Here is a 15,399-nt window from a genome sequence, read left to right as displayed (position 1 = left end):
TTTAGTAGAGACGGGGTTTCATCATGTTGTTCAGGCTGGTCTTGAACTCCTGACCTCAGGTTATCTGCCTGCCTTGGTCTCCCAAAGTGCTGGGATTACAGGCACGAGCCACTGCACCCAGCCTCCAAGGCCACTCTTGAACCAGCCCCACTGGGCTGCCAGGGTCAGTGTCCCACTGGCTCTGTCCTCACAGGGCTTCCTACACATGCCATCCTCTCATTCTCAGAACCAGTTTGTCCTCAGCCAAACTGGTTCTGAGGACCAGAGGATGGCATGTGTAGGAACACCCCAACAGCATCGGCTTCAAACCCACATGAAGAAAAATATTTTGGTTTCTCATGTGTTGGATCACAGGCTGTTCCTGGCAGGATTTGAGCCTGGCTATTGCCTCTAAGAAGTGAGAGCCAGAAACCTAGTGCTGCTTGAAAGTGGAAGCTTTGTGGTAGCTTTGTGCTGGGCTCATGAGAGCTACTAGGCTGTGGAGTGGAACAGTCTTGGGCTTGATTCAAAGTTTCACCACCTCCCAGCTGCTGTGTGATCTTGGAAAAGTCACCTCACCTCTTCGAGCCTCATTTCCTAATCTGAAAACTGGGTGTCATGATGGTACCTAACTGATAGGGTTATTTGAAGAGCCATTGAAATACAGCCACAGTGGCCACATGTACACAATGTTAATTTCTTTCTTTCTTTTCTTTTTTTTTTTTTTTTTTTTTGACACAGTCTCACTCTGTTGCTCAGGTTGGAGTAGAGTGACTCGATCTCAGCTCACTGCAGCCTCCGCCTCCTAGGTTCAAGTGATTATCCTGCCTTAGCCTCCCGAGGAGCTGGGATGGCAGGCGTGCACCACCATTTCTGGCTGATTTTTGTATTTTAATAGAGATAGGGTTTCACCAGGTTGGCCAGGCTGGTTTTGGACTCCTGACCTCAAGTGATTTGCCCGCTGTGGCCACCCAAAATGCTAGGATTACAGGCATGAGCCATCGCACCCGGCCCACAATGTTAATGTCATAGTTCTCTACATCTGTAACCCACCTTCCCTTTTGGGGTAGAGTTGGGAATTATAGAATGCTGTTTTCTGGGCAATTTGGGCTCCACCAGCCTAAGTTTCTAGCCCTAAAAAAGGGATCTCAGAATAGGAGCAGGACAGCATTTCTCTCCGCTGGATCCAGAGGGTGGAGGGATGACTTGGAGCCTGCTTTTAGTGATGAGGTCATTACACCACAGCCTGGCCCTCATGGCCCCATGAGAGCAGGGATGGCAAACTGATGCCCACCCTCAGCCTGGTCCTGGCCTCACGCATCTACAGGCACCTCCAAAATGTCTCTGAACAGAACCTCTCAGAGGTGTTTGTAAAGGGCCACCCTCTATAGATTCACTCCGGGCTGGCCAGACAGCATCTCCATCCATTCTCTGTTGCGATGAACCATTCATGATGAGCATGGCCCTGGGCTGGTCCAAATGAGCCTCATTCCTGGGGCTATTGCTGGGACAGCGTGCAGGAAGAGTTTTCTTCTCCCTGGGGTTGCTGTGCTGAGGGCACAGGCTGCCATTGCAGGTGTAAAGAGATTTTCAGAAAGAACAGCACATGGGGGAAATCTTTCTAAGAAGGACGGCAACACAGAATCACCAGACAGGGCCAGGCATGGTGGCATCACATCTGTAATCCCAGCACTTTGGGAGGCTGAGGCTGGTGGATTGCTTGAGCCAGGAGTTCGAAACCAGCTTGGGCTACATGGCAAGACCTTGTCTCTCCAAAAAATATAAAAATTAGCCGGGAATGGTGGTACATGCCTGTACTCCCAGCTACTTGGGAAGGTAGAGGTGGGAGGATCACCTGAACCTAGAAGGTCCAGGTTAAAGTGAGCTGTGATTGTGCCATTGCACCCCAGCCTGGGCAACAGAGTGAGACCCCGTCTCAAAAAAAAAAAAAAGAAAAGACCAGAGAAATAAACCTTAGGCCTGACACAGTGGCTCATGCCTGTAATCCCAGCACTTTGGGAGGCTGAGGCAGGTGGATCACGGGGGTCAGGAGTTCGAGACCAGCCTGGCCAACATGGTGGAACCCTGTCTTTACTAAAATACAAAAATTAGCCTGGCATGGTGGTGGATGGCTGTAATCTCAGCTACTCAGGGGGCTGAGGCAGGAGAATTACTTGATCCTGGGAGGCGGAGGTTGCAGTAAGCTGAGATCGCACCATTACACTCCAGCCTGGACAACAAGAGGGAAACTCCAACTCAAAAAAAAAAAGAAAAGAAAAAATAAAAAAGAAATCCTAGATCTAAGCAAACCCCTGCATCCAGCCATGGCTGCAATTCTTTTACTACAAGAGCTAATGAATTTCCTTTGTAGCTTAAGCCTGTTCAAACTGACATGTGACTGAAGAGCTGTCACAGGGGCTAGATAATAATGTCCCAGAGCTTCAAATGAGATAATAAATACAAAATCTCTGAGCCATTGGCACCCAGAGGGTGAGGCTGGGGTCTCAGCTTTGTCACTTACAAACCTTGAGTACCTTACTTCGCCTCTTAAGCCTCAGTGTACTCACCTGTGCAATGGGATGCTATTATACAATTTCTCCGTGGTTATGAGAATGAAATAAGATTTTAAAAGTATTTGGCATGGTGCCTGGCATGTCATAAGTACTTGATCCAATGTAGTCCTTGTTTAATGACAACAAATGGTAGCAGTGAGTGTGGCCACAACTGCTACTGCTAGTAATAAAAGCGGTAATCATAGTAGGAAGGGTGATAGCCATGAACTAGACAGGCCCCACGCTGGGAAATCCGGCTTCCTCCAGCTCTCCCTACTCAGCCCCTACTGACGTTGCCTTTGACTTGAAGTAGCACTGACGATGTGGCACGTCTGTATTCCACAGGTGCCACCCGAGCCCTTGATGGGAGGCCAGCTTGTTTACCTTCCAGACCAAGGGACGCACGTGATCTCGGCCAGGAAGGCTGGGCCCTCGGAGGCGCAGGCACTCCCTCATCACCAGGGGCCTGGCAGGCGACAGCAGGGCCATCTGTGTGTGCACCTGCCAGAATGTACTCTTCTCTGGTGACAGCTCCCTGATCTCTCTTTGGGAGCTTTAAGATTTTGGGGAACTGTATTTAGTAATTAAAAATAAAAAAATGAAAAAAATTAAACTTTAATTAAAATATTAGCCATGCGTGATCATGCATACCCATAATTCCAGCTACTTGGGAGGCTGAAGTGGGAGGATGGCTTGAGCTCAGGAGTTTGAGGCTACAGTGAGCCATGAGCGTGCCATTGCACTCCCACCTGGGCAACACAGTGACACCCCATCTCTATAAAAAATGTATAAAATGCTCAAGAAAAACAACAAATGATTTATTACTCTGTGTCTCCAGTATTGCATGGATATACTTATACTAAAAAATCAGTTTGTTGGCCTAGGTCGGTGGCTCACACCTGTAATCCCAGCATTTTGGGAGGCTGAGGCAGGTGGATCACCTGAGGCCAGGAGTTTGAGACCAGCCTGGCCAACATGGTGATACCCCATCTCTACTAAAAATACAAAAATTAGCTAGGCATGGTGGCCTGTGCCTATAATCCCAGCTACTCGGGAGGCTGAGGCAGATGAATCACTTGAGACCTGGAGGCAGAGGTTGTAGTGAGCCAAGATTGTGCCACTGCACTCCAGCGTGGGTGACAAAAGCAAGACCCCATCTCAAAAAAAGAAAATCAGTTTGTCTATCTGAAATTCAAATTCAACCAAGTAGCTTGATTGTTATCTGACAACCCTGGAGCCGTGCCCCCACCGCCCATGGACTATGTGATTCTCCTGGGAGACAAACTGGCTTCCGGTCTGGGCAGATGAGTTCAGTTGTGACCAATCAGAGCAGCCTATCTAGCTGGCCACATTGACGAGGTCAGAGATGGGCACATGACTCAGGCAGGGACCAATGAGCATCGGCCTGGGAGCTGACAGCGGAAGGAGGGGCTTGAGACCCTTTCCCTTAAACCAGTTTGGGTCTCTCAAGCCAGCATGAATGTCCTTCCACCATCAGGGCACCCCAGCTCCCCTGTCAAACACACAACACAGCTGGACTCAGTATTTTCTACTTTTATTTCCTAGAGTAAATCAGGTGTCACCTGGCAGGGCCCCCGCAGCTGATGCCCTTCCATCCCTCCACCACCCCTGCCCTGGGAGCCAGCCAAGGCCAGGAAGGAGAAGACCACATGGCCACCTGCCTGTTCCTCTCTGGGGTGGACGGAGACTGGCACTGGGAAGGAAGTTGTCTGCCACCAGGAGAGAGTGTTCTGGGGGTTCTCCGGGCCCCAGTCAGGGTCAAGATAGGGATGAGGGCAGGAACCACAAGAAAACACAATTAGTTCCTGCATCATCTACCAGCACCGTGACCCTACGGAGCCCTTGGCCAGGAACGGGCCTCTCTGTTGAAGGACACAGGCTCTGGCTTGGACAGCTACCCTCCTGACCCTTTGGAGAGGGCACCATCCAACGAGGCCTCGGGCAACAGTCTTGGCTGCTCAGTGAGTTCGAGCTGCCAGGGTAGGCAGGGGCGGGGTTAGATGGCATCACCATCGCTTTCGGACTCGATGACATCCAGTGGCTGCAGACGCAGGGAGTCGTAGTTGGGGGGCGGGGTGCCCGGGATGGGCAGAGCCTGCTCATTGGGGTAGGACCCAGTGTTGGGGCTGTGGGGGTATGTGTCAGGCTGGAAGCTGAAGTTGGTGTGGGCCTCCACCAGCTCAGCCACGGTGGGCGGTGGGCCGGAGTAGTTGGCTTGGGCTCGCCGCTGCCGTAGGCTCTTGGCCAAGGCCACCAGCTTGATGATGGTGATCCACACAAAGTCGATGATGATCTCCCCAAACTCGATGAGGCACAGCACAGAACCCCCCATCCAGAAGCCAAACTGGCCACCCAGATTCGAGAGCAGCCAGACGATCTGTGGGAAATGGGGAGCTGGGGTGGGCTCAGGCCTTACATTCTTGCCTGTAGCCCAGGCTCACAGATTCCTGGGAGGTGGTTCTTGGTTGCAACAGAAGGAGATGACCCTCTCAGCCCAGGGGAATAATTCAGGACTGCTTTAGGGATCTTCCTAATCCCTCCATAGGGCTCAGAACCCTTCCCCTACCCTCAGGGTGCAGGGATGGGACAGGGCAGGGCTGGGGTATCAGGAGCCTCCTACACTCACATTATTGGCTGCTGATTCTTCAATGGTGCGATAGTTAAATTCTTGGAAGTAGATGTTGAGCTTGACAATTCCCTTCCTGCAGGAGGCAGCAAGAAGGGTCAGGACTAAGGTATCCCCCTTCCAGACACACACACACACACACACACACACACACACATATGCACACATGCACACAGACACATGCATGCAAACATACACCTGCATGTATGCACACACATGCAGCCACACACACATGTACCCAGGCACACACACACAGAGGAAGGCAGCCAAAGCACTGCCCCAGCCCTCCTCTGTCCTGAGCTTCTGTCATGCCTGCCTCTATGAGTGGTGACGTCTGAACAAGAACTGGAAGTGCAGTCCTTCCCAGCCCCTTTGAGTGTCTCTGCCCAGCACCCTTCTATGGCCCCCTTTCTCCACCACTTGCCGACCAGTTCCCTACGGGACACTCTGGCCTGAGACAGCGCAAAGATCTGCTCTCGGCTCTCTGATTTGTACCCTCAGGGTGGCCCGGGCTATACTCAGTGACTCTGCACAGAGCTCTTCACTGAGACTTGAGTGCCTTCACTGCACCTGGGACAGAGAAGGGTGGCTGTGTGGGTTTCCCCTCCCACTGATGAGCCTCAGACAGGCTGTGCTATCTCGAGCCTCCAGGCTTTCAAGCTTTGTCTTCTGCCTGGACATTGGTGCCTTTTGTTATCTGAACAGCACTTAACTCCTCCTTGGAGAGCTCACTCAAAGCTGCCTCCCTACTCAGACCTCCCTTATCTCTGAGGTAGACTGAGGCTCCTTCCCTGCTGCTCTCCTAGAGTAGGGGGCTTGTATGGTGGACCCTTTTGTCCTTGAGCCCTGTTGGCATGTATTTCGCCCCTAGACTCCTGCTAGCTTGAACCATGTGTCTTTCTTGTGCTCAACTAGTGTTTGTGTTGAGTGGATGGAAAGATCCATGAATGGATGGAGGATGGCTGGGTGTGTGAGTGGGAAAATGGAAGGGTGGGTGATGGAGGATGAATGGATGGAGGATGGCTGGGTGTGTGGGTGGGAGAATGGAAGGGTGGGTGATGGAGGATGAATTGGATGGAGGATGGCTGGGTGTGTGGGTGGGAGAATGGAAGGGTGGGTGATGGAGGATGAATGGATGGAGGATGGCTGGGTGTGTGGGTGGGAGAATGGAAGGGTGGGTGATGGAGGATGAATGGATGGAGGATGGCTGGGTGTGTGGGTGGGAGAATGGAAGGGTGGGTGATGGAGGCTGCATGGATGGAGGATGGCTGGGTGTGTGGGTGGGAGAATGGAAGGGTGGGTGATGGAGGCTGCATGGATGGAGGTTGGCTGGGTGTGTGGGTGGACGGAGGATGAATGGATGGCTGAGTGGATGGAGAGTGACAGAAGGAAGCACAGATTCCCTTAGAGGGTGTTAGACTCAGGGTCCCTGTGGCTGCCTTTCCTCTCTCTCACACCCAGTGCCTCCTCCTCAAGGCTTGCTCCCGGATGTGACCCATGTGGGAAGGTGTCTGAGGAGCTGCTCTGTGTCCAAACTCCTGCCCTGAGGTTCTGGTACCCACTTCCATGTCTTCCCCAGCCCCACCCAGGCTCAGGCTCACCTGCTCAGGGTGATATTGGTGCTTTGGTCCCGCTCCTGAGACAAGACGTGGAAAATCCAGTCCTGGAACCCAAGAAGGTAGCTGCAAAAGTTGCCATCTGCAGCATCCCTCCCAGTCATGGCCCTGCTCCCTGGGGGAGGTAGACCACAGCCCTGACCCTTCCTGAGGCCCCAGGGAATCACAGTTTGGAGGGGGAGCAGGAGGAAGATTGTAGTGGAAGCTGTGGCTGCTGTTCTGGGGGAGAAGGGACTTGGGCCTCCAGACTCTTCCCTGGCAGGCCTGGCCTCCCTACCCAGCTCTTTCTTGCCTCTGGTCCTCACACTTCCTGCTCCCTCTGCCTGGAATCCTCCACTGCTCTGCCCATGTTGGCTCAGCCTCTGCCTCCAGGTGTCAGCTGAAATGTTGCCTTTTTAGAGAGGCCTTCCCTGACCATTCTATCTAAAGTGTCTTCCCGGAGGCTGGGCATGGTGGCTCATGCCTGTAATCCCAGCATTTTGTGAGGCCTAGGTGGGAGGATCGCTTGAGGCCAGGAGTTCAAGACCAGCCTGGGCAACATAGCGAGCTCCATCTCTGCAAAAAGTTTAACAATTAGCCAGGCCTGGTGGCATGTGCCTGTGGTTCCAGCTGAGGACCATAGCTGAGGCAGGAGGATCATGTGAGCCCAGGAGTTCGAGGCTTTGGTGAGCTGTGATCACATCACTGTACTCCAGCCTGGGCAACACAGCAAGCCCTGTCTCTAAAAATAAAAAATAAAGTAAAAATACAGAAATAAAGTAGTTTCCCCCAGTTATTTTCTCCCATCACCTGTTTATTTCACAGCCGTGATCACACTTTGAAATGATCTTATTTCTGTTTGTGATCTTGGCCCTCTCCTGTTAGAATGTAAGCTCTTTAAGGACAAGGATTATGTCTGTCTAATAATGTGCAGTGTGCATAGCACAGTGCCTGGGAGAATATTGGTAGAAGGAAAGAAGGAAAGAAGAAAGGAAGGGAGGGAAGGAAGGAAGGAAGAAAGGAAGGGAGAAAGGGAGGGAGGAAGAAAGGAAGGAAGAAAGGGAAAAGGGAGGAAGAAAGGGATGGGGAGGGGAGGAAGGAAGGGAGAAGGATGAAGGAAGGAAGGAGGAAGGAAGGAAGGGAAAGGGGGAAGGAAGAGAGGAAGGAAGGGAGGGAGGGAGGAAGGAAGGAAGGGAGAAGGGAGGAAGGAAGAAGGAAGGAAGGAAGGGAATGGAGGAAGGAAGGAAGAGAGGAAGGAAGGAAGGGAGGGAGGGAGGGAAGAAGGAAGGAAGGGAAAAGGGAGGGATGGAGGAAGGACGAAAGGGAGGGAGGGAGGGAGGGAGGGAAAGAGAGGAAGGAAGGAGGGAGGGAAAAATCACCCCTTCCAAATTTTCAAATAGCCCAGATCTTATGTCCAGACTTGTCCCCAGCCCAAAGCTGGGGGCCAGGAGCTTGGCCCCCAACTGCCTCACCTCAGAGGCCTCAGAAGGCCAGTCGGCCATGGAGATGGTCATCTTGTACTGGGTGTCACTGAAAGAGAAGGCTAGCCCTGTTATAGTGCCTGCCAGTGGTGCCCCTCTGTGCCTGCCTGCCGCTGCGCCCACGTGCCCGAACTCACTTGCAGGACTCCTTGCACATGCTGATGCAGGTCTCTCTCTGTGCCACGCTCATCTGCAGATCTGAGTAGCAATGGGCTGTGCAGGAGACAGAGAGGCGGCTGAGAGGCTTTGAGGGGGTGGCTTCTAGGTGGCCCTGTCACCTGCTGAGTCTCTGGCTGGCTCCTCTGCTCTCCTGGCCCTGTGGTTAGGTGCTGGGAGGAGGTGTCATAAAGAATCACTGCTCCCCACCCAGCCCCGACCTCCAGCCCTTTCACCCCAGCCTGGCCTGGGGCCCACCTCAGGGAGGTCAGAGCAGCTTTCCCTTTGCCGGCCGTCCCCATCCCTGCCTAGTAGACGGGTTTATGAGGTCATGAACAAAGGGAAAGGGCAGGTGACTGGAAGGAATAAAGTTTTCCCATCAGTTTGTGTTGGTTATAAGTGGTCAGGCTCCTGCTGACAGCATTCTTTACATTCTTGCTTTTACTTTTTTTTTTTGGTAGAGACGGGATTTTGCCATGTTGACCAGGTTGGTCTCGAACTCCTGGCCTCAAGTGATCCTCTCACCTTGACCTCCCAAAGTGTTGGGATTACAAGCATGAGCCACCGCACCCTGCTGACAACATTCATCAGTGGCTGGACTCCAGACCACCACGTGAGTGCACAAAAGCCAGAGGCACAAACGCAGACCCTCCAAGTGATGTGTGCCTGTGCATAAACCTACATACAGCTACCTATCGCAGACACCAATGGCTCCTGTGCATTTGGACACAAGCGTGGAAATGCCTTTGCCCACCTGCATTTGGAAACATGAGTGCAGGCACACACATGTCAGCAGCCACACGGCTAGGCTTGTGCATGTGAGAGCAACTGTGTGGCACACAGACACAGGCTCGCAAGGACACATGCACCCCGCCCCTATGTGTTTCAAGCCCATGCTCCATGAAATTGAGGTGTAGATAGAAGCCTGGGTTCCTGCAGAAAGGGGTCGTGGGAGGGGATTGTAGGAGGGACCTTGGACTGTGAAGGAGCCACCCTGGGCACATCTCTGGGCTCTGCTGAGGGCACTGAGCTCTGCCCCCTCCTCTGTGGTCAGTGCCTCTGTGGCTGCAGCTGGCTGGAGTACCAATCCCCCTGTACCCCACTCACCCCAGTCTGGGAAGTCCCGGTTGTTGCAGTATTTCTCCCCACGGGGCAGTGGGTACAGGTAGTGGCCACAGTTGCAGTGATGGATCATGTGGTCTTGGAAGCAGGAGTGAAGACAGGCCTGTGGGGGGGTGGGGGTTCATAAGGAGAGAACACAGGCATGGTCGGTGATGTCCCCATTCCAGCACCAGGGGTGTCCGGAGAAGTGATGCCCAGGCAAGGGAGCTAGGGGAGCTAGCAGAGATGCTCCAGGGAGGAGATGACCTGCCTGCAGCTATGGACCCCACAGTCCTGGACGCTTTTGGCTTCATAGCAGGTTCCTAGACCCTGCAGAGGGACCCAGGTCAGACCCCAGCATCCCAGGTCTCAACATTCAGAGCTGGGGTCCTCACCCCTCACTATGGAGAAGAGCAGCTTGCCCCTAATAATAAAGCCAATGCTTAGATAGCTCTCATGATGAGGACGCCAGCCTCCTTCTGAGCACTTGACACAGATGCAGCCTGAAAGGCCGCCAAGGAAGCCTGTCGGGCTGGCTCTGTGCTCCTTCCTTCCGGAGGGAATTGCGCAGGGAAAGCCAGGAGAAGGATGCTCTCTGAGTGTCCTGACGCACAGCCCATGACGGAGGAAGTGGCGGCCTGCTGGTCTGTAGCACGTCTCCTGGTGGGGCGAGGAAGAAGAAGGCTCCCAGGGCAGCCTCTGGGTGACTGGAAGTGATGAGTCTCCACTCACTCGGCCCCAAATACTGGGCTTTCAAGTCATTTTGACCTGGTTTCAGTCCACTCAGAGACCAACTATGTGTTCTAGGGCAAGTCATGAACCTCTGGGGCTGGGTTTACTCAGATAAAAAACAGAGTGTTGGTGACACCTGTCTCCTGAGGTTGGGAGGGAGGATTCAGGGCCACATCAGGTGCCTGGGAAGCGGTTCTTGGTGTTTCATTGCCTTTTCAGTTTCCTAGGTCCTGACTACCCTGGGCTCCCGGATCCAGCCCTGGCCAGCTCCTCCCTACTGCTCTCCACTCAGCCCCACCCTCCACACCTGCGACCACGTCCTCCTCTCTTGCTCCTCCTTCGGCTCCTTCCCAGGCCCCTACGTCCTGCCTTTCTCTTGCCCCTAACGAGTCTGTGGGCTCTCTGAGGGCAGGACATTGGGGCTGGATGGCAGATTAAATGACATGGCCAGGAGGAGCCAGAGCTGGGTTTTGGAATATTCTTTTTTGTTTTTTGAGATGGAGTCTTGCTCCGTCACTCAGACTGGAGGGCAGTGGTGTGATCTTGGCTCAGTGCAACCTCTACCTCCTGAGTTCAAGTGATTCTTTTGTCTCAGCCTCCCCCGAGTAGCTGGGATTACAGGCACGTGCCACCATACCCAGCTGATTTTTGTATTTTTAGTAGAGACAGGTTTCACCATGTTGGCCAGGCTGGTCTCGAACTCCTGACCCCAGGTGATCCACCCACCTCAGCCTCCCAAAGTGCTGGGATTACAGGCATGAGCCATCGTGCCTGGCACCCCCCCACTCCTTTTTATTTTTTTGAGACAGAGTCTCGTTCTGTCGCCCAGGCTGGAGTGTAGTGGTGCGATCTCGGTTTATTGCAATCTCCGCCTCCTGGGTTCAAGCGATTCTCCTGCCCCAGCCTCCCAAGTAGCTTGGACTGCAGATAGCCACCACACTCAGCTAATTTTTTTGTATTTTTAGTAGAGATGGGTTTCACCATGTTAGCCAGGATAGTCTCGATCTCCTGACCTTGTGATCCGCCCACCTTGGCCTCCCAAAGTGCTGGGATTGCAGGTGTGAGCCACCACACCCAGCCTCTTTTTTTATTTTCCTTTTCTTCCTGAGACAGGATCTCACTCTGTCACCCAGGCTGGAGTGTAGTGGCAGGATCATAACTCGCTGCATCCTCAAACTCCTGGACTCAAGCCATCCTCCAGCCTCAGCCTCTGCGTAGCTGGGACTACAGGCGTGCACCACCACATCCCGCCAAGGTATCTTATATTCTTGCAGACCTCTCTGTCTCATCTGGAAAGTGGGAGTCCTTCCCAGGCCCTGTGATGGAGGCTGGGGTGGGCTCAAGCCTGTTCCTTGTTGGAGTGGAAGTGTGGATGTGTAGAGCTCCTGCAGGGCCTGCCTCTGGGCTAAGTTTTCTGGCCAGCGTGGCTACCACACTGGAAGAAACAAGAAGCACAGTTCTCCTGGAATGAGGTTTCTGGGCTGGGGCCTTCATCTCTGTGTTTACCACGCACTGCCCTGTCTGTCCCTCTAGAGGCTCAGATGATGCCTAGAGTCCTCCACAATGGACAGAAATCCCTCCAGTCAGGAAGTGGCCAAACCAGCCAGGCAATGGGTGGGCAGGCGGGCACCAGGAGAGTCATTTCCTATGACTAAGGGGAAAGGGCAAGCCATGCCATGCTTGGGGACCCAGACACTGAGGCAGGCACTGGGCTGCCCTCCTGTTATGCTTCCACGTACGGATCTGCCAAGGCAGACTGGGCTGCGAGAGGGAGTATCAGCGAGCGGTCATTTTTGTCACCTTGCAAGAATTCAGTCTGCCCTCTCTAAGGGGGCCAGGACTAGGGGCAGGTCTGGGATAACTCTGGAGATCAGGACAAGAGGGAAGCCTCCAGCTACAGCAAGGGGGATTGAGAGCAGATACAAAGAGGGACTTCCAGTGGGCACAGTGGCTCATGCCTATAATCTCAGCATTTTGGGAGGCCAGAGTGGGAGGATTGTTTGAGCCCAGGAGTTCGCAACCAGCCTGGGAAACATACCAAGATTCTATCTCTGCAAAAAAATTTAAAAATTAAGAAATTAGCCAGGTACAGTGGCTCATGCCTATGGTCCTGGCTACTAGGGAGGCTGAGGCAAAAAGATCGCTTGAATCCAAGAATTTGAGGCTATAGTAAACTATGATGGCACCATTACACTTCAGCTTGGCTGACAGAGCAAGACCCTGTCTCTCTTTTATTTTATGATTTTATTTATTTTTAGACAGAGTCTCACTCTGTCACTCAGGCTGAGTTCTGTGGTGCGATCTCAGCTCACTGTAACCTCTGCTTCCCGGGTTCACTCAATTACCTTGCCTCAGCCTCCCAAGTAGCTGGGACTACAGGCACATGCCACCACACCTGGCTAATTTGTGTATGTGTGTATTTTTAGTAGAGACGAGGTTTCACCATGTTGGCCAGGCTGATCTCGAACTCCTGACCTCAAGTGATGCACCGGCCTCAGCCTCCCAAAGTGCTGTGATTACAGGTGTAAGCCACCCTGCCCGGCAATCTCTTAAAAAAAAAAAAAAAAAAAAAAAAAAGAGGGACTTCTCAGGTAAACTGATGATGCATTTGCATTGGGGTCTGAAAATCCCAATTTCCTCATTTGTAAAATGGGAATGGGAATGATAATAGCATTGACATCTTAGGGTTGTCGTGAGAGTTAAATGATGTAATATACATGCAAATTACTTACAACAGTGACTGCCTAACACATGGTAAGCCTGCTATTATTAGTTCATCAACACATGCTGCTGTCATCAGTAGATTATGGATTCATGAGGGGAAGGGGTGGAAGGATTAAATAACGATGGAATTCGTACCAGCCTTTAGCATAGCATCTCACATGAAAGGAGAGCTTGATGGTGTTAGCTGCTGTTTTTTTGTTTTCATCTTGGGAAACCCCAGAGTAAGATCCCTATAATCCCCTGGGCATGCGCAAGGGTGCACATGCCCAAGTGGGGATGAGAAGTGGGCAGTTCTAGGCCCTGGTGAGAGAGCCCAGGAAAGTGACTGGTCCCACAGGCCTAAGGGTGCCCCGTAGTCGCTGAAAAAAGCCCAGCAGAGCCAGCCTTGCTGGGGCCAGCTTTCCCGGAGGACTAAGGCCTCGGCCCCATAAGCCTGGATGGCTCCCCCTCCACCCTGCATGAGGTGTGCACCATCTTCCCACCTGGATGGAGTAGGTTGTGTTGTAGTCACTGTAGAAGTTTGGGATGGGGACCTCAGAGCCGTTCACGGTGCACTGGCTGTAGGGCTCTCCCATGCGCTGCAGCTTGTCCTGTGTTTAGAGGGGTTGCTTGAGGTGGGCCCTGGTCACCCACTTCTGCATGTCCTTCCATCAAGGATGCAGGGACGGGGGATGCTGAGAGGGGACGGAGGGCTGTAGATCCCTGCAGGCACCAGAGGGAGTGCCAGAGGCTCACCTTCCCCTAAAGCTTGGCCACCCTGGGGGGTTTCCAGACAAAACGAAGGCTGGCCAGAGAGGGCTGGGGGCCCAGATCCCCTCCTCCCAGGCTAAGGGAAGTTGGCCCTGGACAGGTGGGCTCCCACCCTCAGACCCTCTTGGGCTGCCCTGGGCTCCGGCCATACCACAAGTACCCCGATGGACGTCTCCGTCCCCGACATGGCGTAGATGCCCTCATCTCTGATGAAGGGGTACGACCTCTGCTCATGAAGCATCAGCCTGACCCCAGCCGTGGACGTGAGGAAGGGAACATAGTCTTCCTGGCCTATGTCCAGGATCAACTTCAGGCCTGTGGGGAGGGTGGGGTGAGAGCTGCCTGAACTTGCTCCTGAGGCAGAAAGGAGATGCCACTATCCACTTCCCTGAGCTCCCTCCAGCCAGGGGACCTCCAGGGACTGCCAAGGAGGCTTGCTCCGCTTTGCAAACACACTGCTTGCCTTCTGCAAAGCCCCTGTCATCTCCAAGGCAGGCTCTGATGTAGCCTCCTCACTGTGATCTCTTCTGATCAGCAGGTGGATCTAGGAGGCACAGCATGACCGCAGCCCACTCACACCACCCTGCCTCACACCATAGGTGCCCTCGCTGTCCTGGCTCCGTGCCTCCGACCTTCTGCTGTGCCTTTGCAAATGCTGTTCCCTCACTCTGGAATGCTGTTCCTCACTCTGGAATGCTGTTCCCTTACCTAGAATGCTGTTCCTTGCTCTGGAGTGCTGTTCCCTCTCTCTGGAATGCTGTCTCTGCCCCTTCCCTTCCCCTAGAAACACATGCTCTTCCTTCAGATCTCAACCAGTATTGCTTCCTCCAGAAGCCTTCCCTGATGGCTCAGATGAGGTCTCAGGGTCGTGGCTGTATGCTCTTCTAGCCCCAGAACTTTCCTTCCAAGTACCTGTCTCGTTGGTGTGATTCTTCTTTTATTGTCTGTCTTCCTTCCCCACTTGACTGTTCTTGAGAGAAGGGACTGGACCCAATCTCCCATGCATCACGGTCCTGAGCTACATGGAGCTGAGTCCCTCTGGTTAGGACAATAAGGGCTAGTTGGGCACTTGCTGCTTGCTGGGTGCTGTGCTAAGGGCTTCATTAAGCATGAGCTCTTCAGACAGTCATGGTGGCTCACAGCTGTAATCCCAGCACTTTGAGAGGCTGAGGTGGGCAGATCACTTGAGGTCAGGAGTTCAAGACCAGTCTGGTTAACATGGTGAAACCCTATCTCTACTGAAAAATGCAAAAATTAGCCAGGAGTGGTTGGCCATGTCTGTAATCCCAGTTACCTGGGAGGCTGAGGCAGGAGAACTGCTTGAACCTGGGAGACAGAGGTTGCAGTGAGCCGAGATTATGACACTGCAATCCAGCCAGGGCAACAGAGCAAAACTGTCTCAAAAAAGTAAAAATAATAATAAATACAAAAACTAGCTGGGCATTGTGTTATTCGCCTGCAATCCAGCTACTTGGGAGGCTGAGGCAGGAGAATCACTTGAACCCGGGAGGTGGAGGTTGCAGCGAGCCAAGATCACGCCACTGCACTCCAGCTTGAGTGAGAGAGCAAGACTCCATCTCCAAAAATGAAATGAAATGAAATAAAATAAACATGAGCTCCTTGAATACTCACAAGGGCCACATGACATAGGTACTAGTATTGTCCCCATTTTACAGATGGGG

At 53.0% G+C, this 15,399-nt stretch overlaps 2 protein-coding genes across 5 annotated transcripts in view; one reads left to right on the top strand and one right to left on the bottom strand.

Annotated features, from left to right (window-relative positions):
• COG7 (component of oligomeric golgi complex 7) overlaps positions 1 to 15,399 on the top strand; it is a 114,164-nt gene that overhangs the window by 76,577 nt on the left and 22,188 nt on the right. For 2 of the 3 annotated variants that reach the window (XM_035267190.3, XM_035267188.3), the window contains exon 18: positions 2,877 to 3,156. In XM_035267190.3, coding sequence (XP_035123081.1) covers positions 2,877 to 3,059 — 183 coding nt within the window. In that variant the 3' untranslated portion in view covers positions 3,060 to 3,156. Of the gene's footprint in view, positions 1 to 2,876; positions 3,157 to 8,871; positions 9,024 to 11,356; positions 11,499 to 15,399 lie in introns of those variants that run through there. The other variant, XR_008475379.2, reaches the window with a different exon arrangement.
• The window catches only part of SCNN1B (sodium channel epithelial 1 subunit beta), an 82,432-nt gene continuing 71,103 nt past the window's right edge, over positions 4,071 to 15,399 (bottom strand). The window contains exons 6-13 of one of the 2 annotated variants that reach the window (XM_035267186.3): positions 13,869 to 14,032; positions 13,450 to 13,557; positions 9,518 to 9,635; positions 8,392 to 8,467; positions 8,246 to 8,303; positions 6,780 to 6,841; positions 5,179 to 5,254; positions 4,071 to 4,929 (exon numbers count right to left, since the gene is read on the bottom strand). In XM_035267186.3, coding sequence (XP_035123077.3) covers positions 4,549 to 4,929; positions 5,179 to 5,254; positions 6,780 to 6,841; positions 8,246 to 8,303; positions 8,392 to 8,467; positions 9,518 to 9,635; positions 13,450 to 13,557; positions 13,869 to 14,032 — 1,043 coding nt within the window. In that variant the 3' untranslated portion in view covers positions 4,071 to 4,548. The remainder of the gene's footprint in view (positions 4,930 to 5,178; positions 5,255 to 6,779; positions 6,842 to 8,245; positions 8,304 to 8,391; positions 8,468 to 9,517; positions 9,636 to 13,449; positions 13,558 to 13,868; positions 14,033 to 15,399) is intronic. The other variant, XM_035267187.3, reaches the window with a different exon arrangement.

The sequence above is a fragment of the Callithrix jacchus genome, chromosome 12 (genome assembly GCF_049354715.1).
Source record: "Callithrix jacchus isolate 240 chromosome 12, calJac240_pri, whole genome shotgun sequence".
In the NCBI taxonomy this organism is placed as follows: domain Eukaryota; kingdom Metazoa; phylum Chordata; class Mammalia; order Primates; family Cebidae; genus Callithrix; species Callithrix jacchus.
Note: the sequence above shows the minus strand (reverse complement) of the source record. Positions and strands in the feature narration are given on the sequence as shown.